Source organism: Zootermopsis nevadensis, unplaced genomic scaffold, assembly GCF_977971745.1.
Source record: "Zootermopsis nevadensis isolate Lab colony 2312 unplaced genomic scaffold, Znev_1.0 Znev_ptg000084l, whole genome shotgun sequence".
Taxonomy (NCBI): domain Eukaryota; kingdom Metazoa; phylum Arthropoda; class Insecta; order Blattodea; family Termopsidae; genus Zootermopsis; species Zootermopsis nevadensis.
Genome location: NW_028259215.1, coordinates 56,856 through 80,058, shown reverse-complemented (window position 1 = coordinate 80,058; position 23,203 = coordinate 56,856). Strand labels below are relative to the sequence as shown.

Here is a 23,203-nt window from a genome sequence, read left to right as displayed (position 1 = left end):
TGAACGCCACGAGGCATTGATAAGTGACATTTATATACTCAGAAGTGTTTATTATTTGCGGGTTTGGTGCCTTGTACAGTTACTCGAATAATTTCAATATGTTTACCTTTGAACGTGAATTAATGCTTGTTTAGCAATGCTGCATGTATGGTGTGCCCCGAGAACAAAAGTGCATATTCAATCAACTGCGTCATCAGAATGCTGTTTGGGTGGGGAAACTTGATAGTTAAAAGTGAATGCATTTTGTCTTTCTGGGAATAGCTGAGGAGAAGAAGCTTAATTGATCCTTGGGATTCAACTGAGGGGAAAGCTGTCTGTCACCTGACCAGCCTGCTGCTTGCCAGGAAATCAGTGGAGTATGTTCAGTACACTTGGCAGGCTCACTTCATATCGCAACAGAAACTTGGCTGTGATCACGAAGGGCACTCCTGTCTGCTACAGATTTATCTGTCTCAACTTGATGTGCACTGTGTAAGTACACGAGCAATATGATGTATTAGATGTGCTTGTCATGTGATAGAGTTAAGTCTGTCCAAGAATATGTGTCACTGTTCATCATTACAGTGCCATATTTAACTTGGTTGTTGTATTTCCTGGTGATCAGATTTTGAATATCACCATATTTGTGGAAAAAAGAAAGGCTTTAATGCTCAGCAAAACTAAAATATGTAGCAGTAACAAATCAGTGACAACCGAAGTTGCATGGGACTGATGTGATGTGTGTGTGGGAAGGAGATGTAGAGTTTTTAGTGACAGTATTATGAAGTGGTGTGGAATAATGTCAGCCCATACGGCTATTTTTTTAGGGGGGTGGTGGGGAAGAAGAGAAAGGTTGTAATATGAATCTGTAAGAGAGGGAGTTTAATTTTTGTCAGGTGGCTGGTTGTGTCACAGTCGTGACCCATATTTAAAGTGATAACTTGTGAATGGGTTTGTAGTGATCATGACAAAATTTGCCTTGTGAAAATGGAAGGTGCTTGTTCATTGGCTAAGATAGAAGTGTTATCTGTGTGGTGAAGTAAAACTGTGTGTTCTTAGAGGAGTGTGATGCATGTATGGAGGTATCTTGTTTTGTTGAATGTGAATGTATTTTCACTTTTTAGGAGTAGCGGAAATAGAGTGATCCTTCAGATTCTACTGAGCTGCATGCTGTGTGTCATCTGACCTGCGTACTGCTTGCCATAGAAGCAGTGAGTACAGATATGAAACTCCATTGTCAATAAATCACTTTACAAGTTACCAACTTGTTGGCGTAGTAAACAAAGAATAAGGACTAACATTTGTACCCTTTGGGGAAAGATTCCCCGTCATTAATGTCCGAAACTAGTGCATTAAGGACACCAACTTCATATAAAAAAAAATAATATCTGGATGAATATTCGGAATATGTACCAAGTTGGAAGAGGAATACTTCTTCTGTCAAGCAACGGTAATGCTCTGACAGAGGCTGACCGCATGTTGGATGTTTGATCTTACGTGTCTAATCCCCGGTAAGTCTATGAACAGCATTCACCCCCCACCCCCATTTCAGATTAAATATTTGAATAAGCAGGAGGCACCCATTAGAAAAATAAGTTGGCATGAGATTGTGCCATTTCAGACGACTTTGCCTCCAATGTCTGTGAAAGTGGCCCCTTGAGATTCTAGATTTCTTGTGTATCTTACACCTTTCCTGGTATATTACAGGAGGAGTGCACCAACACTAGACAGACTGACATCCGAGAGAAGACCGCTTGTGTCCCCGATGGTTGGCCGTCCTGTTGCTGAGTGCATACATGGAGAAGAGGACTGAATGCAGCATGTAAATTTTGTGTGCCTCTGGAGAGGTGGTGCAGTTTTCTGTTATTTAACCCATTGACAGGGGCTTGCTCTGTTGTGGTAATTGTGTTGCAAGTGTGATAGCAACTTAGATATGAATCATGTGAACGTGTAAGGTGTGGATGTCTAGTTATGTGTGTGGGGTGTTCTACGGAGTGTAGTAAAATAGTAGAAATGTCGGCCGCAATCACATTGCGTTGATAAGAGTCTGCTTCATAGTGTGGTGGCCAACACATCTTGGAATGAGAGAGAGTTTGTCCTGTGTGAAAGGCTGTAAGTTGCAGGTGCTCTTGGCTTTGGCCGCAGCTTGTCACCAAAGATGTGATTCCTCTTCCTGGAAAGAATGTGTTATTTCCTTTTATCTGCTTCATCCCATTTCACATTCTCAGTTCAAGCTAATGCCACAGGAATATCTTCAAAACGTCAGTCATTGTGAATCTGTTCGGAAGCAGATGGGGGGGCTCTGCAGTTTCACTCGTTTAGGAAGTGCGGTGATGAAGATCTCTGGCATAGCTATACCGGACAGTCTTGATAATAGTGGGTGTCCGTTCTCTGGCCCAGGAGGGCTTTAAAAGTGTGCTGACCACGCATTACTTAGTTTGTATTTTCTTCATGTAAATCTGTAAAGAGATGTCAAAGCGGGAGGTAACGGGAATACTTAGTGATCATCACCGAGAGGGAGTTTCCAAACAGTCGTTAACGGGAGATGCGCAATAGCAGTTGTCCTATGATCGAAAAGTGTGACTTGCCAGTTACTGTAACTAAAACATTTGACTTCCCTTACTCGTTATAACTTGAAACTGTTGCTTGTGTTTTCCAGGTCGTGGAGACAGCATCTAGTGCTCTGAAGTCGAGCACGGCGGATCCGTTCTACCGTCGTCAGTGCTGGGAAATAATTTGCTGTTTCTTGGTGGCATCCCTGAATTTTAATGATGATGAGAATAGAGTGCAGCAGCTGTTCTCCTGTCCAAGGTATATAAGAGCAGTTGGAGGCAGAAGAATATTGTCAAACTAACCTCATTCTTGATATTAAAAAAGTGTACAAAATAAAAGATGATTTTCCAGCCTGATGGTACTAACATGACATAACAGATTGTTAATCACTGGCTTTTCTTCGCAGAATTGTAAGCGAGTCCCAAGGCAGTCTATGAGGCACTGTTATAGATTTTTCTCTGAGCACCCAGAACTCATTATTTACTGGTACAGTGAGCCCGTTAGAGGCTGTATCACAATTAGTTTGGGTTTAGTATCCTGCCAGTACCAGGAGGCTTCTACAAGTAATGTATTTCTTTGTCATATCATAAACCCAGATTTCCCATTTGCTCTGTGCCACTTACATCAGTTGCTGATTTAGGAAGCAGCTACTGCATTGGCCACTGTTGTGACCATTGAACATTAGGATGTGAGTGTAATTATCTGTACTCATTGTGATTCGCTGTTGCAGTTCTGATGATCCACATGTGGAGATCTCCGCAGTCCATGGGATTCCGTACAGATTGCAGGACAAGCAAGCCAGAGCCACTCACCAGATGGCAGTCACAGGTAAGTTCATCCATTTGAGTAAATTGTTTAATAAACTTCTTTTCTGAATTACAATGCCATTATTGAAAGAAGAAGACCTTTTTTCCTGAAAGGTAGCAAATGGTTTTAATGAAATGAAGAACTTGTCTATTTCTTCTATTGACACTACAAAGAAACAATGAAGAACGTGATTTTTCTTTGCCAGTTTAAGGAACCACATTTTGAGGCTGACCTCCACATAGTTCTATAATTGAGAATGCATGGAGTTTACCTCCATGCTCCCACTGCCTCATGGCATTGCGCTTAGTCACAAGGATAACTTCAGCTGATATAGCGAACCATTAAATGTTTAAAAATCATAATCGGTGTTGGTTTTCTGTAAGTCCAAGTGGTGTTAGAACCCAAAGACCACTGTGAGAACCTGAAATCTCTCTTAAAACCACATTTAGTATGTGAACTTGTTGAAAGCGTCTGCTTCATATCTGGAAAAGCCAGTAAGGCCTGTTGTGTATGTTGGTAGGAGTGTTTGTTGCTGCAGCCATGAAAGAGTTACGACGGTGTTCCTTGTGTGTCACTACACAATGGTGGCGATATCACAGGAAGCTGGTGAGTTCAGTTTTATAAATTTAGATTGTTCAACATTGAAACAATTTATATTACTGATGGTGAAGTTTCCACCTTTGCTTCCAGAAGGCATTATAAAGTGGCATTACTGATGGTGATATGGAAAATAAATCTAATTGATACGGCTACCTCTTGCCCCTTGTCGGTTGAATTCACCTTAGTAGTAGAAGTGCTACAGATGTTGGCTGTGTTGTAGTGGCTTGCCATTTCTTAATCTTTCATTTACGTCCTTTCTTCATGACATCAAAACAGGCGAACCTGAAGAGCATGGACCCTTCTGGTGTTTATAGACTCCCTCGCTGTCATAACGGGGCATGAGGAGAGGGAGCCGTGTAAGCCGGGACACCTCGGCTCCAAACAGACGGCAAGCGAACTGTTCGTAAAATATCCACTGAATCAGTGGCAAGGGAAGTTGCGTGGGTCTGACGTGATGTGTGTGAGTTGTAGAGTTTGTAGTTGCAGTATTATGACGTGTGGAATAATGGCCCACTTGGCGAATGTTTTAAATTTGCTGGGGGGGAGGAAAAAAAGGCTCCAGTATGAATCTGTAAGCGAGGGAGTTCAGAATTTGTCAGGTCGCTGGTTGTGACCCGTATTTAAAGTTAACTTGTGAATGGGTTTGTAATGAACTTGACAGAATTTGTCTTCTGAAAATGGAAGGTGCTTGTTCATTGGCTAAGGTAGGAGTGTTAACTGCTTGGTGAAGTAAAACTGTGTGTTCTTAGAAGAGTGTGATGTCTTGATTTCTTGAATGTGAATGTATTTTCTCTTTCTGGGAGTAGCAGATTACGAGAAACAGAATGATCCTTCAGATTGTACTGAGCACCACGTGACCTGCGTACTGCTAGCCAGAGAAGCGTTGAAGTACGTGCGGCAACAGTTGGCAGACCGACTTGATGTCAGAAGATTAAACCTGCTGGGACAAAGAAGGAACCTCGTATCCGCAAGAAACTGATATCAGTCTGAACCAGGCATTCGTTGTGTGAGTACATGAGCATTAGAATGTATTTGATGCGGTTGTCATGTGAGAGAGATGAGTCTGTCCAATTTTATTAGGTACTTTAGATGTTGTGAACTTAAATGTGAGATTTGATATGTTGAAAGACCTATGTGCGGTGAGAGATTGGCATAATTGCAGTATCTGTGGTATGCTAGAGGCATTCATGATTCTCTAGTGAATATATTGTTCATAGGACATCAAAATTGGAGGTTAGGTGTAGCTTGTAGACGAGGGTGGTGACTATTTGTGATAAGGTTTTGTTACACGTGAGATGTGTGCAGTGCTGAGGAGCCTTTAATGTGGTCTGTTTACTAATTAATAAGTGAGCATTTGCCAGTGTAAGTAATTTAGTTTTGTGCACAGTGAGCGGAGCTGCCGGGATATTTTCTGTGTTTGTGCTTAATTTTAGAGTTTGCTGTGTTGAGCAAGGGGATCGGTTACAAAACTTGTAAGTTTGGGGTGTGGTGTTCGATATGAATTTGGATTTGCTTGCAAAAATGGAGATGACTGTCAGAGGTTCCATTTATTTGACACTTACCATATGTTGAGAGTTGTCAGGTGTCAGTCTCATGGACATGTGATGAGGCTCAGTATTACTTCTGGTATATTCCGTGGTTGTTGGTGGGGTAAGGGGATTTGCATTAGGATCGAGGAGTGGTGTGGTTGGTTGGAACCAAGTATAGAAAGGCAGTGCCACTTATGTGGGTCACAATGTACCAGTGGTGGTGTTCGTCAGGATTGTTATTTTATGTCTGTAAAATGGTTGTGAAGAGTTCTTGGCTTAGGAAAGACTAATTTGTTAGTGTTGTCAGTCAGAGTGTTCCTTAGGAAGAATGTAGAGATTGTGTTTTTGTGTGTGTGAGAGAGAGACAGGCTGAAGTTATTGACCATTTAGTTTGGTTAAAGATTGTTGACCTGGAAATGAAATGATATATGATGTCTGTTTGGTGTTCGTTGACCACCTTGGCTGCTCCCTCATAAATATATTTTTACATAACCCCTCCTTCCTCTTATCTTGGGCTCCCATATCGCACCCACGAAAACCCTCAGTTATTTTTTAGAGGGCAGAAATCAGGAAGGAAATGCATACAATACGAAACCCGTGTCTCCCCTCCATTCATTTCTAGAACTTATTACTACTGTAAGAATCCGTGCTGAAATGGAAGGGAGGGGACTTTAAGTGGTACAGCTCTTTTGCAGGATGTTTGTTAAAATATTAGATGTTCGAGCCGTCTGTGAGTGAAGATTCCTTTGCGTATGATTCTTGGAGGTAAAACGTAGCTTTGTTTGTTGCACGTTTTATTGATCTTGTTATTGGGTAGTCAATCAACATACGATTATGATGTTGAAGGGGTCCCGGGATCTTAATAAACATTGTGACCACAATCAGAAATTCTCGTGTAGACATGCTGGCAATTCCGTAATCAGCGTGCACTAAAACTCATCTCGTAAAACTGTTTATTGACGTAATGTCAGATACAAAATATTGTTTTGTAGAATTGCTTTCTTTATTTTGTTGTGTTTCTACTTGTTACATTGAGAGTGCTGCTGCTGGTGTCATGGAGAGATGTTTCCTCAAAGTAAGAAATTTTTGGTGGCTCCTTTACTTAATGGGGAATCCCCACGTCCATATTACAGAATGTCTAAGTATTTGCGACCGGGTAGGTGGCCCCAGCACCCTGCCAGTTTCTTTAGCACTTACAGTCATCCTTCCATCATGTTATGTGAATTGGGTGTGGAGCGAGAGAGAGAAGGCAGGCAGTTGTCTTCTGGCAAACTGCTGCTTCTGTAATTGCTGGAAATGTGACCATACGAGTAACCAAGACTTTGAATAAAAATCTGCCCCAAGATGTGGGCGTAGGTGTGCGGATTGTTTTAAAAAGGGTAGCAGAAAAATTGAACGTAGTTTAGCGTAATGAATGGCGCGTTGCTTTGGTTAACAAGGAAATGATCATTTGTTTACCGTAGCCGAAACAAATTATTTACGAACACACAGTCACGAAGGTCATATTGAACGGCTTTTCGCGTTTGCTTTACTTCATCGTTTTGTCGTCTGATTTGACTTCGTTTGTCCCCACCATTTTCCTACGTGATACGACCATAATTCGTTGCGTTGGATACGTTACTGGGCGGGGGAAAAGGGTCCCTTTGTAATTTATGAAAGTGACATTTGACAACTTGCCGAAGTGTAGCCTAGAACGTTTGTACATTGGCCGACAGAATTCGTGTATTTCTACATTGATTTGAGGTCTTGTTCGTCCTCGTAATCGTTAAAAAACAACTCGGCTCAATTTGAATACTAAGCAAAGTGTTAAAACTAGCTACTACGTGTTTGTCCAGGAAGGCACAGATGTTTTGTAGTTGGTAGTATAGCCAGTATGATCTGAGTTTTTATCCATTTTTGTTGTCTGGATTTGGAAACAGTTATTATTGAAATATGATATTGTGTAATATTACCAGTTAGGATTTCAGTGAGACAGATTAGATGTTTGGAAGAAGAAGATGACAATAATGATGACAGTAATTGCAGTAAACTTGTCTTCGCGATGTGTGTGTTACTTTTTTTTCAGAATTGTCACCTTTACTCAGAACACCTGATGTGATCTGGATATGCCATTCAGGTCGCTGTGGTGTGACAGCAGATAGGTTGCGGTGTTTAAATATCAGTGTTGTAATGCAGTTTGGAATAAGCAGGGTTCCTAATGACGTAGGATGTGGAAAGAGGCAACTCCATTCTGAATGAATCTGGTTACATGTGGAATGTCACGGCCATAGCACTTTGGAATTTCCTGGAAACTCGGCTATGCTGTCAGAGGAATTTATCTTCATCCAAGATTGTTTCCTTCCACACAAAAGACTGAGCTACGCCGCAGTTTAAAATATAAGGTGACATTTTCATTGATCTGTCTTTTACACGAACATTTGTCATTTCAGAGTTGGTGACCATGAAATAATGACTTTTTGTACAGACTGGATGCAGCGGCTTGTTATCGTTTAGGTTCAGCTGTAACAAGGTAAATGTTAGGTGGAAGGAATATGTTGTTTGTGGCAATTCTTACTAATATAGAATATCACAATTTCTTATCTTAAATAAGAATTATTAAGAAATCTGTCAAACTGCCCTCCACTCTTTCCATTTTAGTTTTGATTAGATCGATCATTGCTGGTGGACGTCGTGGTCTCTTACAATTGAACAAAGTTTGAGGTAAGGGATTCCTATTTATTATTATTGTTCATCACATTTAATGTTTTCATCTGCATTTTTGAACTCGTGTACGAGAATTAGACTTGTCTTCTTTTTAACACAATTTCAATTAACATTAGATTGACTTGTGTGTGTTCACGGCAACATTGATAATAAAAGAATATTCCAGTAGGCAATTAACTTTTTACAATTTTAAAGGAATTAAACGTGTTTCGTGGCCCAGAATCTTAATAAAAATATGTCGATGCTAAGAAGTGGGGTACATATTCTGAATAATAATTCTAACACTTTACAATTCCTGATACATCGACATTATTAAAGCGTTTTAGGGAACTCTGAAGAATTTTTATTTCGGATTTAGAAGCCTAATTATCGACGAATCTCCCTACATCAGCAGATTAAATCCAGGGAATGTTTGCTGTTATTGAGTGCAAAGTATTTATGGGTGCAAAACGTGGTCTTTCACTTTGAGGGAGGAACATAGACTGAGGGGCTCTGAGAACAGAGTGTTGAAGAAGATGTTTGGACCCAAAACGGGAGTGGGACAGATAAGAGAGAAAAATACTTGACGAGCAACTCACCCGATGTTGTTAGGGTGAGTTGAGTGTTTACAAGGCCTGAAGGGAGGAGACCTCGGCGTAGGTGGCAGGATAACATTAAGATGGATCTTAGGGAGACTCGATGTAGCGAATTGGCTTTCCGAACACGATAATGAATCATCTGGTTCAGTAAAGGAAGTGGGATGTTCTTTGACAAGCCGAGAACCATAGAATATCTTGCTCATTGCAGGTTGAGAGTAGCGTGATGTAGGCCCGATCTGCGCATGCGTTAGAACGACTTTGAGATTTTGTGACTGTTCCCAACTGTAATTCTCGCGTTCATTTGATAAATTTAAATGACGTATTGTGCTCTTGGTTTATATAAACGTGTAACTTAGGCAGGAAAGTCCTTAATCATGTAAGCTCTTACGCACTTTTACTTCTACAGAGAGAGAAGAACTCGAAAATTTTATGCTTATGAAAAGGCGTAACCTTCTTTTTCCAAAATTTGTTTGTTAACTGCCCGGTTCTGCAACAAAGGTCGCATAATTTGTGTGGCATGTTTTTGTAAACCTTGACAAAGATGGCTTACTACATCGGCGAGCGGGAGGTCATTGCCCCGATCAGCTGGTAATGCCGCATGGGTTAGTAAATGACGTCATAGCCTCGCGTCACACCCAGGACAGAACAGGACTCTGAAGCCACGGATAGAGCGAGCGATACAATCCCATGTCAGCAGATGCGAGTCGAGAGACCGACGGAAACAAGGCAATGAGAATAAAGCCTCAGTGGGAGACCCGGAAGGGGCGAGGGAGCCATCTCAAGCGTGCGCCGTGGATCATAAAGCATCAAGGATTGGACTGCGAGACGCGGGATCAACATTTCTAGATCAACGATCACGCAGGTTATGAATTGGCCGTGACGTCGAATGAGACTCGAGTCCATGCCTAACGATTCGCTAAGCTAATTAAGAATCCCTGAGACAACCCATCAAAACCCCGAAATATCCCACCAGCTACGTCACTCTCCGGGAGTGGACGCAGTGTGCGACCAGCCACGTCGTAGCGGACGCCGCGATGTACGCGACAGACATTAAGGAGGCTAATAAGTCCTTTGAAAGTGCGACAAAGTTCAAATACTTGGGAAAAACAATAACGATTCAAAATGATGCTCACGAGGAAGTTAGGAGGAGATTAAATTCCGGAAATGCTCGCTACTTCTCAGTTCAAAATATTTTGTCTTCCCGTCTGATTTCTAAGAACCTGAAAATTAAAGTATACAAAATACTAATTTTGCCTGTTGTGTGGTATGGGTGCGAAACATGGTTAATTTCGTTGACATTACTGTGTTGAATATTTCGGGCACAAACCTGGGTCCACATTTTCGCCTTCCGCTGTTATGTTATGGCAGTGAGCGTCAGTGTGGACCCGGCTTTAAGAGGCCGAGAAGTGAAAATGAAACTTAAAGATAAAAAGAAGAAGAAGAAGGCAGAGCTAAGACTCGAGAACAAGTGTCCATATCCAGAAAATCATTCCGTACCGAGCATATTTTATTAGCCACGTGATCTAATTAGAGGTTTGTGGCGACTATTACCGATTGGGTACAAGAATGTTTTGTGGGGTGGAGTTATTTTATCACGTGCTCGTGGCTGATTTTCTAAAGACATGCGTAATTTAGTATTTAAGAAGAGCCGGTTATTTCGACAGGCTTCTGTACGCTGTCAGAATTTTCGTTCACTGTTTAACGTTCAAATGCGGCAGGCAAACTTTTTAAATTTTGGGACTTTACTGAGTTACGATGCAACTGACCATGAATGCAGAATGCAACGTGCGTGTTATTTCAACAATTTTAGCGTTCGTGAATTTCTTGTCACAGTGAACTTACTAAAACTGCAGCTGTGGTAGCTTGCTTGGTGACACACGCTATGCGACTCCACCCCCATTTAAAAGAAGGTTGAGCTGAAACAGGGTGTTTCATGTTAATTGTCGTTGAAATAAAATTTACTGTGCGTTAGATGTATAACACACCTCTTTCGATCTTTACTTTTTATGTATGAGGGGATGGTTATTCATGTAATAAATGTTTCGAACCCCCTCTGAGCTTAAGATTATGGCAGAGCAGATCTCTATCTATCTACCTGTCCGAAAGTCCATCCACCTGTCTTTATTATCCAGAGTTTCCGCATAAAACACAGTAACTAAGTACAACAGCAGAGCATACAGGCTTGGATTCAAACCAGTAACCTGCCGAGTACGAACCCCATTCCACAGCGCCCAGTTCCCAAGCCGCGCGTCGATGCCTGTTCGTTGCTTGGTTCTCAGCGTCAATAACAAATATAATGCTCCATGCGCTGTGATCTAATAGGGCAAACCACGGAAGTCAAGAATACTTTTCCAGAAGTCAGATTTCTTGAATAGCCCAGCGACTATTACATTGTCAAGAAGCATTCTGTTCTATAGTTTGTTTCGCAGTCAAATCTAGAGCTCATAACGTGACGAGAACAGTCCTAATGTATTTGAATACATTTATACAAAGACTGAATAATGGCTACAGATTTTCATGAAGCTAAACCTACGATGGCTCAATTTTGTGGGCCCTCAGATTTTAATTGGGAAACTTGGATGTTTCCAAGTTAATGTATGTTCAATAATTCTCTTGTGTTTGGATTATTTACGACGCGAAACTTGGTCAGTGGCATTTATGCAGTGTCACAAACGCCTACATTTTGCGTTTTGGGCGAATGCTTTGTGTTGAAAAGCTTGAAACATTGGGTACTTGGCTAGTAACAGCGGAGGGATACAGAGTGACATAGCGTGGGAACCGCGGCGCGCCATTTGCTTGTCTGGTCTCTAACGTCACTTACCCCAGGTTAAAATTTATATAATTTTATGTGTGTCGAACTTTAAAACCCAAATAATAGGCGTACTAAATATATTTAGTGACGTCTGCACTTATTATTTTGATCATTAAATGCCGTCCGTTTGTTAGATTTAGCTTGAACCGTCACAGGATGTCAGGTGGGGTGACATCTTACGGGCGAAATCGCTCTTCATTTTTTTAATCGCGTAGCATCAGAGAGCCATTAGCCTTCGTAAGGGTGAGACGTGAGCCTGCCTGCAGTCTATCTTGGCCTACATCGTACGAATCTGGTATTGTAGAATAAGCAACTAGTGTTCATAAGTTGTATTAAATAGTTTACGTGAAATTAATTGTGATTTCGTATTAATAGAGACAAATTAAATGTTCTCGGAAACGTCCAAAAGCTACTTCACTTTTCTTTGTATAGTTGGATAAAAAGTAGTTCGTGGTGTGTGCAAATCAGGTCGTGTGAAACAATGAAGAAGTGTTCACTAAAAACGTCGTAACAGTTTCGTGATTTGAAATAACTTCGACTTTGATTTCACGTTGCTCGGTCAAGAATTGCAAAATCATTATTCACGATATTCATTCCAACATGGAAAATTACGTGCGAAGTTGGTAGCCATTATGGCGTCTTTTTGCGATGCAGAAATATTAAATATTCAAGTCATTCAGAAATGAAGAACTTTTCCAAAATATTAAATTTGTTTGCCGACTTTTGAGCACGTACACAAAATTACTGCTGACCAGTGGCTTTGTAATCCGCGTAGCCTATAGGAACTGTACCGAGTACACATTAATATGAATAATTAATTAGTTGCAAAAGTGGTAGACATTTTGATTTTTCCGACATGAATATTCAAGCTGATCTGAATTATATTACATATTTATAATGAATGAGTTTTGCAAAGTTTCTAGAAGTTTCTCTTCAAAATTCTGGCGAACGTTTGGGAATCAAATTAATTGTTGATTGTCATTCTTATAATTTAGTCTAAAAATTCAGTGGTCCCATTGTAAAGTTATTGTCATATTTTTATGCAAATAATTTGAAATGCACTTACTTAAATAATTATTGTGATAATATTATGTCAGTTCGGTTTCATATAATTTGATGAGTACATTTCCGTCAAATAGGGTTACGATGCACTCAGATGTCATTGCTAATATTAAATAGTTTTGTTTTCATATTTATAATCAGCTATTTACATGTGACATTACCGTAAAATGACCTCGCTCGGCTCACTGCTTGTTGCATCCGGAAGGCTCTCGGATAGATTCCAGAGCTGGTACAGAAGGTTTCGTGTTTTTATCCAGTTTCTCAGCGCATAACTAGTCACTGTGTCTTATATTATACTTTATTTTCGAAGCTGCATAAGGATGTGAGCACTAATGTGCCAAAGTTAAGTCGTGGGCACTATTTTGGGATGTTTCAGATTTGGGATGCGTGCAATAGAATGACGGACAATTGTCTTCCTGTGATTAAATGAAAAAGCTAATTGCTTGTGAAATTCATTTCTTAGGATGTCTGCACCATTCCATTCCTTAAAATTACGTTGCATTTTATCTTTACGTCGACACGTTAAATGATTTGTTACATCTTTGCAGCTTTTCCTGTACTCTCGCGTAAAATATTCCCATTATCCATAGAGTCAGGAATTCTTCCACTATTTCATCTTCCAGGATAGGAAACCATGAACACTTTTCATCTCCTCGTAAACTCCCGTCGTTTGTTCTACTTAGGCTACGAAGTCTAAACTGCAGTGCGTTTAAAAAGTTCGGTTCATTGCATTCAGGATTTGTACAAAACTTGAAACATGTTCTCCTGCACCAACAAATTATTCCCCATTATAGCCAAGGTTCTTGGATTGTGACTGAGTAAGAGCAGTAACTGTCAAATCCGCTGACGTCACGTAAATTAAACATTGATATAAAGTTATTTGATGGCAGACTCCACACACGAATCGTACAAATTATCATTCTTTCTGCATGACTAACTCACTAATAAACCTAATAATTCTTTCCTTCTGTGTGCATGGCCGGCGAACACTAACTTTTCATGATTTGTACGTTCTCGTGTGCCCCTGCCATCCGTTGCTTCTTTGAATGTAGACAAATTTTAAATTTCGTTTCGTGAAAGAGCTTAAGAATGAACTTCAGTCGAAATCACGACAGTAAATAAATGGGACCAAAGGCGTCCCCACTCACAAATTCAAGGAATATTATAAAGAGTAGTATGATAATATTAAAAATGTCGCTAAATATGTTACGTGTGATGGGTAGTTGGACAGAACCTTCTATTTAATGTGTTTTGTCCTGAAGTTTCGGTCAGGATTACCACAGTGAAGTTTGCAAATGTTGAACACAGCTTCCATATCAGGTGTTATGTTATCCTGACATTTCAATAAGAGCTCTTAATTAATTTACATCTCGACGCTGAGGCTCTCTGTCCCTGTTCCAACTTCTCGATTCTCTTCCACGTCTTCATACATTACAACGTTTTCGGGAAATTCACTGCCACAAAAGAACACGGAAGTTAATTCTCGTCACCAGAAAAACCGAAATTCTACTCCTAGTCCGAACCATTTAACTTAAATTCGGATCTTAACTCCGTTTTAATAATATTCTCCTCCACTCCGAGGCCCCTTAGCTCGTGTCACGTGTTTCCGTGTCAAAGTTTTCTGCTAGGTTTCAAATTCCTTGGGCGTGGCCTTCTTGATGTAATCACAGGAAAGAATAAAATAAATGAAACTCCTTCAACTGATACATCGTTGTTATATCATCATGCTTCGAGTCGAGAATAATTTCAGTTATTGTAGAGTATGAACTTATGTAGGCGTTGCCTTAGTTTTCTAATTTGTTCTGTGCTAGAAAAGATGATTCCATGGACCCGGAATCAAAACTTTAAATAATTCATTTTGACCAAACATCGGACGGCCGTCTTCGCTATGTGAAACTGAATAAAATCACGAAACCAAGCAAAGAGGAGGTTTTTGATCAGAGGAGCTTATGAATGCAACCAGTGGTGGACGGAGCACGGAAAACCAAAACTGTTTTGTTATTGTTAAATTGAGATTTGCAGACATCAGCAACAAATCTTTTTAAAATTGGTTGTCTGTCCATTGAAGAGCCTCCCCCCCCCACAGCTTATATTTTATACGCAACGTGTTATGTATGCTGTCTAAATGCCCAGCCAATCGTAACCATATTGATTTGTTTATGGCTGTGATGTTCTCACACTAAAAGGCCATGTTACACGATCATATAACTTGCCGAATTCGATGGCGCACGCATTCATCGCGAACTAACAGACATGTCGAAATTTCGTAGTTATATCGCGCGGTGTATTACAGGCAGGCAGGCTCTGGTCATTGCGGTAAGATTTTCGATAAACCAGGAAATATAAGAGAATATTTGCTCGTCAGGGATTTCGAAGTGTTTAGTGTTCAGTAAAGATTGGCTCAGAGTTTCGAAAGAGTGTAAAGTCTGTGTGTGAGTGAAGCGGCCCTCTGAGTATTTGTGGTTGTGTTGTGTTGTGTTGTGCCAGCGAGAGACTTCGAACCAGGGACCATGGCAAGAGGAGCAACGCGCAAACAGTAAAGTTAAGAGAAAAAACCAGTGTCGGCCGAACCCCTAGTGGACGAGGACCCATCCGCTGGAGGATGGGCTGGGTGCTCGCGGCAGATCTTGTACGCCATAGCATCGGCACGGTCTTATCAGAGCGGCCAGGCCCCAGGTTGCCAACGATAACCACGTCGGTCCGTGCCAGGCAACTTGTATTTGACGCGGCGCCCGCCACGACTGAGGGCATGTTAGGTTAAGGTCAAGTTGGCAACCCTGTGCACTTTATACTTTTTTTATAGTTTGTAAGTGTCCTCCCTGCCCTCCCCGATAGGTGCCCAAGTTAGGTCGCGTGCACTTAGCTTTTGTGTCCATGGCAATGGACGTTCAGTTAGGAGGGTTTGATATTTCTGTGTGTTTTTTTTTATCACAGGGTGCACAACTTGACAGGTTCGGTCGGCACGACCAATGAAATCAATGCGAGAAGGAGAGACAGACAAAAAGAACTTTTGCATTCTCTTCCTGTGAACAAATCGCATTGCAAGGAAAAAGATTCAGTAAAGCCAAAATACGTATTTTGGTTCTTCAGTCTTTCGCTTCAGTGCTGAAAGATTTGTCTGAATCTGTAAGGTTATTTATTGTCAGGAATTCTGAAGAGAAATATTATGTTTTGTTGTGTGTTTTATTCTGTGAACTGAATTACAGGTTATTCGACGTTAGAGAAAGACATCGATTGTGTTTTTTCTTAAGAAAGCGTAATTCAGCGTTATCGAACGCAGGTCAGTTACACGAACATTTTGCGTTTCGTTTGTCCGCGAGAATCGCGGAATTGGCGCCGGAGTTAGGATTTTGCACGACGAAAACTTCGCCGACGTAATAACGCGCTTTGGTTTGAACAAATTAGGAGTTTCGTGTGTTGTTCCGGGCCGCGAATCCGTGTCGCTGTTATTTTTTTCAGGAAGGCGAACTCCTTGCACGGGCGTAAAGGTAAGTGACAGAATAAAGGTGGGTGAGAGGTTCGACGTTGTTTGGTCCTCGTTTCCGACGTTTCGTTCTTCGATTCAGTGAACCGTCATTCCAGCGCGACAAATCTGAATTTCGTGTTCTCGTTTCATTTCCGATCTTATTGCGACGTCGTAAAAGCTCGATAAATTTTAGTCCGCGTTTTCGTTCGCCGAAGTGGATGGCCTGCAGTCGTGTCGCTTCGAAGTTGCGCTTGTCAAAACGGACAACTGCAATGAGCAATCATAAATGGCTACTGAACTCTGCGCATGCGCACAGCAGAAGAGATGAGTCACGGAGTCAACGAACAGCACAGGTAAGTTTTCTGAGTTCGTGTTCTTACTTCCAATGTATGATTGTTGTGCCGTTCTTACAGAAGTCGTTTTGTTTGTTTGTTTGTTTGTTTGTTACAGGTCCCGCTCATTTCCTGTGCCTCAACAAAGAACGATGCACGCCCGAAATTGGTTTTAGGTTTTACTTTGACGGAAATCCGTCCATTTTGGTCACACTGTTTCGTCTGTGTGCGGTTATGATTCGTGATTTGCCCAAGTTAATTGTCCTTTAAACGTTTCAATGTTATTTCGCGTCGCCTATTGACACGTGTTCGTCTGTCTTATTTTCTCCAGGTTGTGAGGATTTGAATAGGAGAGTCGACTTATGCACATAAGTGACGTGGAAATTATAATGGAAATGTCCGGGCAGTATTTTACGAAGTTGTGATTCATCGATTTTGATTAACATGGTTCGGGTAATTTGGACAATTACTCGCGGACGGATACGATGAGACTAATGGGTGGTCTTTAAAAAACACAGACAAGGGGGATTGTTTTGGTTTCTTAATTGTGACACTCTGTGGCACTTATAAAAGTGTCAATTATTTGCTTTCATGAATGTACAGAATTGAAAAATTTGACAGGGTGACCAAAAATGCTCGGAATGATGAAAGAACGTTTTGATATTTTGGCCAAGCAACGGAAGTGTGATGATACAAACTTCTGTTAAACCTCTGTTGTGTGACCACTGAGTTGTATTCGTGAATCTGGTAATTTAGAAATTATGGGGATGCATCGTTCCTTGGCCAAACAGGATGAACCTGATAATTTTAAATAATTTCCTGGTCACCAAGCCCTCGTTTACAGCTTCAAATGCATTCAGTATTTAGCTTTTCAAGAAGTTCCCTCTTACAAATCCTGCCATTTCAGTCTGAACCTGTAACCTAGCAACCTTAAATTTATTTTCATGTTAGCGATGTCACGTGTTGAATGTTAACCGAAGAGATTTTCTGAATCTTTCCGAAATTATTCACGTGTATGTAGTAATAGCAGTGCCTGGATCCAGTTTCTGAAATTTAATGTCTGAAATATTCATTCTTATAATAATTTCTCTAACTATACATGAGTCACTTAACTCGACTTTTATCACTAACATTTGCCTTAACGTCACGTATAAGAATTGTGGAATGGAGGGCTTAATGTTCATCAAAAGGTTTCAGGTAACTCGTGTCATCACTAGCTCAAGTTGAATTTTGACATTCTGTGAAAATGATGTACGTAAATCTGTGATTTATCGGAAGGTACTACGCTTGCAGGTACCTGGAGCAACTAACAAAAACCAGGACAGCTCATCCGCAGTCCAATTCTTGAGCACAGGACGTCCAGAACACAGAGCAGAGCGGCTACGCCTTCAACAATTCATCATCACGAAGTTTTGTTGTTAACTTGATGCATGTTTTTGGATATTTCCTGGGGATTGAGACGAGCTGCATCCAGTGAGTTTTTCTAGTGTTACAGGATAATGTAAGCAGAGCCAGCGTCTGAAATGTTGTTTTTTTCAACAAAAATATATTTGTTTCGAAAGTGCAATTAGCCTCTTTACCGTCCAGTAAAATGTTAATTTTAACTTTGTCCAGTTAACACAATTTATTCCAGCAGTATCAATACAAATCACATTAAAATTACGCAATTTATAATATTTCTCTTTAGAGTAAATTAAATGTAAAAATACCTTCACGGCGACTACCAAAAACACGTAAATAAAACCGAGCGCCTTACTCCAGACTCCTCCCAGTTCCACAAGAGGCGCCACCATCACCTCGTTTTCATCTCGTGCTACCAAGGTCTCCTACGTCGCACTCGCATAGCAAATTGTGATGAGCATTGACTATTATATTAGGAGCAAACCTTCGTGTGTTTTTAAACATAATTCTCGTGTGTTCTAATTGTGGTGCAATGTATTCAGTACAGCTGTTTCTCTGTCGTTCAATATCCTAGAAACAAAGCGAGCTCCTGAAACGCTGAGCGATGGATGAACACAAATCTTAGTACTTAGTACATCGTATTTGATTCTGTGTAAATGTTGTTTTGAAATTGATGTTGCTAAAACTTCTGTCACTATTTACGAGATAAATTGTTAGTATTAACTGAAATTATGAATTGTAAAATGGTATAAAAGATACTGGACTGAGAGCTGTGTTTTAAGTCCACCTGACGTCATATTTTCAGGGGCTTAAAATGTCGCCTTTGATACATTTCATTGCCTCATCTTTATCAATTCCTCGTGGCGTCTGTTTCGATTCTGTCTCTGAGAGTTTGTTTCTGTTTTGTGCGGTCGAAATTGGAACTCCATTACGACAACGGAATCATCCAAATTCGAAAGAGTTCAGAGAAAGTTTCGTGCTTTGTGCCACGGTAATTACGAATGCATTTTAGTTACAGTAAATATCTCAGGCGGCGTCTTGATGACTTCCCTTTTCAATTCGTTTAAGAACAAAATTAGCTTTTTCCGTGTTTGATTTTGCTTTTGTCCTGACCTCTGTACATTTACGGTTAGTCTCAATTTCAAGGTCAGAGGCGTACTGCGTGTTTTTGTGCAGTAATTAAAGTTAAGATTCATCCGCGAAAGACTTGCTCGTGTTGTGTTGGTGGACGTGTATTCGCGTTACTAGACTTCTATGTTACTTTTATTAGATTCGATGTAAAACAGGGCAATTGATAGTACGAATTAAAATAAATGTATGCTTATAAAAAATCCGGACAATTTGTGACCGAATGTCAAAGTATCATAACAATTATGCACTGTCGTCTTCGTTACTTCAATGCAACACGAATATTCAAAATAATAACTTGTAAAATTTACTGCGATGTAACTTAATGAAGCTTCTACAAAGTACAGTCAAATAATTAAATAAATTTAGAGCGTGATGGAGCACGTACACACAGACGTAGTGTTCCGTGCTCCGTGACCGGAGAAACCTAAATGGAGAACAGCCCGTTAAATCGGAAAATGTTGTGGGAGATTTGTCGCCAGTTACGAGAAAAGCTTTGACCTTGGTAGTGCGCGCAGATCATAAGGAAAATGTTTTCTCAGCTAGAATACGTTCTCACGGCGGGGAGTACGAAGACGCCCGTCTTCTGCGTTGTAGCGCCGCGAAGTCTGGTAGGAGGTCCCTCCTGCCTCCATCATCACGTCGTCTTATCGCCCTGACGATGGAGGCATCAAGCAGCGTCGGTTTGAAGCCACAGATTTACAACCCTCAGACTTCTACAGAGGTCAGAACTGCCGAGGTCAAATCTTTCGCCGTGAGTCAGGAATAATATGCATAGCAGATCGTTACAGATTGCACCGTCCTTTAATTACGAGTCGTAGTTCGTAAGTTTTTCTACGCACTTATTAAGTAGCTGAGCGTTGCCACGTTCAGCGCTGATTAGATCGCTATAGCCCTTATGTCCGGATCCCCTGTTTTCAGTGCACGTGCATCGTGTCTCAAGGTCCCCTCCCCGTCCTCCACTGCGCCTCATCGTGGGAAATTGCAGGTGTCCGGAGTCTTTTTCTGTAACTTGTTTGTCAACTTGTTTTTCACCTGAAAATAAATAACTAAAGCCTCAGCTGAGGCGATCTTTAATTAAACCCCGTGAACCCAGCAAAAGAGTCTCATAAATCCCTTCATCGAACCCAAACCCACCTTGGCAACAATCTACAAAGAAGAAGGGAACGGTTTCACAACCTCTTCAAATGCCGTGCTTTCAGTTAACAGATGTGTTTATTTATTCACGGTATTTTTAGGTATTTTAATGAATAAGCACAAAATATTACCACAAAATACACAAAATTGAATTTCGTTAAGGCACATACAGAGTAACAGGAAAATGATACAGCTCTAATCAAAGGGGGAACTCAATTCATGTTTCCGAGATAAAATCAAATACAGAATCAGCTTAACAGATCGTAAGCCGGGCCTGAAAGAAGACTTCACGTCTTATAACTGCCTCGAACCTGGACAATACCTCACCAGAATGCGCCACTAACCAGGACGTGGTTAACATAACACATCATTTATTCCGGCCCGAGTCCATTGTGTTACAAGACAGAACAGTTTCATTTCTTCGAGGACACCAGCAGAATCTAAAGTTCTCACGGCGGTAAGAACGAAATTTCTTTCGTTCTGGATTGACTACTGATCGGCGCTGCAACCAAGGACACAGTCGTCATCCTCCACCTTTCCTTCCTCAAGCGCAGAAAAATCAATAACGTCCCGAAGTTCCTCGTCCGCCAGATGGCAGGAGAATGTTGATGTAGACCATGCACGCAGCTAGTTTCAGCTCGCAGACACAGATAGCGCGCGTGTCAACACTTCCACTTCCTGTTCGTACAGCGGATGTAATGACGACGTATATTAATTTGCACGTGTTTAACTATAAGCATAATTCACTATGGCGTGTAATTAGCAAATGGTCATTTTTGGTCCAACAACACAAAGTTTATTCGCGGGAAATCTGTTGTCTCGTCTCAGTAAATAAAGAAATTAATTAATGCCAGACGGCATGACAAAATATCCAAAAGACAGTCGCCTTCCTTTGAATTTTAAGTTAATATTCTTTAACGATGCCATTTTATAATGACTCAACTTTTCGGTTCATAATTAATATATGATATAATGATTACCAGCCCATGAATATTGGTCATCTGGAGAGAACTTTTGACTGTGAAAGAGGCTTAGAGCCTGCCACTTCAAAACCATCGTCAGTACGGGCTTCTACTGCACATTTTTCACATAACCGGAAATCTTCTAGAACTATCTAAACAAAAGACGGGAGTCTAACGAAGGTTTATTGCGATTACATTCCAAATTCTTTTGCACTAAAAGGGCTATAAGCTGTGTCTATTTCTTGTTCCTACTTTTTAATTTCTGTTTTGCATGGATCAGAGTCCTTCATCGGAATCCGATAGCAACTTACTCACTCAAGAAATCCACCGCCTTTCATTGAATCCAAAGGTTCATCACCGCCTTCACAAGATTATCCTTATTCAAATTCAACCCACTCTCTAACATTTAACTTCATTACAATCCATTTTAATATTATCCTTCAACTTACTCTTATGTTTCATGGTAAATTTAAAGTGACATAGAAGATGCTGTAGAATTTACTTTTTCTTACAATCTCTGATTGGTTAATTAGGTTAATGGACCTATAATAACTTCACCTAGATTCTAGGTTGTCCCCAGACATTGTGGCAAAGGGAAGGAAACCCCCGTCCTGCCAAGAATTGAAGCCCGAACGCCCAGTTCGTAGCTAGTAGCCTGAAAGAGGCCCCAATCCGGATTGACGGAGGCGTTACTTATATACTTTGTATATCATCTTGGAAATTCAGCGGACGCCGACTTCCTTATGAGCTCGGCGTAAACCGTAGTCAGAAATGTGGGGCGTAAGCGATGCCTTTTCTATTTGTGTAACTTTTCTTTTGAATTCGAATCGTTTCATTGGAAAACAGAGACAGATAACGGCGAACGAATAAAATGTACGGAGAAGAAACAGGGAAGGAGAATAGGAAAAGATGGAGCTGAAACAAGAGGGAACACAATAATAATTGTGATCTTACCTCTCGTTCCATGTGTGGATTTTCCACGGATCTGCGTTCTGACATTCGACAACCGAAACCTCCCAATAGCCGCGATGTACCCGACAGACATTAAGGTGGCTCATAAATCCTTTGAAAGTGTGACAGATTTCAAATACTTGGGAAAAACAAAAACGATTCAAAATGATGCTCACGAGGAAGTTAGGAGGAGATTAAATTCCGGAAATGCTCGCTACTTCTCAGTTCAAAATATTTTGTCTTCCCGTCTGATTTCTAAGAACCTGAAGATTAAAGTATACAAAATACTAATTTTGCCTGTTGTGTGGTATGGGTGCGAAACATGGTCAATTTCGTTGACATTACTGTGTTGAATATTTCGGGCACAAACCTGGGTCCACATTTTCGCCTTCCGCTGTTATGTTATGGCAGTGAGCGTCAGTGTGGACCCGGCTTTAAGAGGCCGAGAAGTGAAAATGAAACTTAAAGATAAAAAGAAGAAGACAAATCTAAATAAGTTGGAGACTCGAGAACAAGTGTCCATATCCAGAAAATCATTCCGTACCGAGCATATTTTATTAGCCACGTGATCTAATTAGAGGTTTGTAGAGACTATTACCGATTGGGTACAAGAATACTTTGTGGGGTGGAGTTATTTTATCACGTGCTCGAGGCTGATTTTCAAAAGACATGCGTAATTTAGAATTTAAAAAGAGCCGGTTATGACGACAGGCTTCTGTACGCTGTCAGAATTTTCGTTCACTGTTTAACGTTCAAATGCGGCAGGCAAACTTTTTAAATTTTGGGCCTTTACTGAGTTACGATGCAACTGACCATGAATGCAGAATGCAACGTGCGTGTTATTTCAACAATTTTAGCGTTCGTGAATTTCTTGTCACAGTGAACTTACTAAAACTGCAGCTGTGGTAGCTTGCTTGGTGACACACGCTATGCGACTCCACACCCTCGACCCCCCATTTAAAAGAAGGTTGAGCTGAAACAGGGTGTTTCATGTTAATTGTCGTTGAAATAAAATTTACTGTGCGTTAGATGTATAACACACCTCTTTCGATCTTTACTTTTTATGTATGAGGGGATGGTTATTCATGTAATAAATGTTTCGAACCCCCTCTGAGCTTAAGATTATGGCAGAGCAGATCTCTATCTATCTACCTGTCCGAAAGTCCATCCACCTGTCTTTATTATCCAGAGTTTCCGCATAAA

The 23,203-nt window shown here is 40.7% G+C and overlaps 1 protein-coding gene across 11 annotated transcripts; it reads left to right on the top strand.

The window, feature by feature from the left end:
- The first annotated feature begins 1,155 nt into the window (after window positions 1-1,155).
- LOC147870904 (transformation/transcription domain-associated protein-like) lies at window positions 1,156-23,125 on the top strand. Of its 11 annotated transcripts, XR_015533054.1 has the most exons (8): window positions 1,156-1,190; window positions 1,687-1,801; window positions 2,639-2,790; window positions 3,285-3,360; window positions 3,860-3,945; window positions 4,254-4,399; window positions 4,746-7,977; window positions 17,715-23,125. XR_015533054.1 is itself a non-coding variant. In XM_087341713.1 (6 exons), exons 2-5 carry the CDS (start codon window positions 1,793-1,795, stop codon window positions 4,916-4,918), a joined length of 432 nt encoding a protein of 143 aa, XP_087197839.1. In that variant the 5' UTR covers window positions 1,156-1,190; window positions 1,687-1,792; the 3' UTR covers window positions 4,919-4,945; window positions 17,715-23,125. The 11 variants fall into 11 exon arrangements, 4 of the variants coding, with proteins under 4 accessions (XP_087197839.1, XP_087197840.1, XP_087197842.1 ...); XR_015533050.1 differs by lacking the exons at window positions 3,860-3,945; window positions 4,254-4,399 and having other exon boundaries at window positions 3,263-3,360; window positions 4,746-4,945; window positions 7,898-7,977; XR_015533055.1 differs by lacking the exon at window positions 4,254-4,399 and having other exon boundaries at window positions 3,263-3,360.
- Window positions 23,126-23,203: the final 78 nt, after the last annotated feature.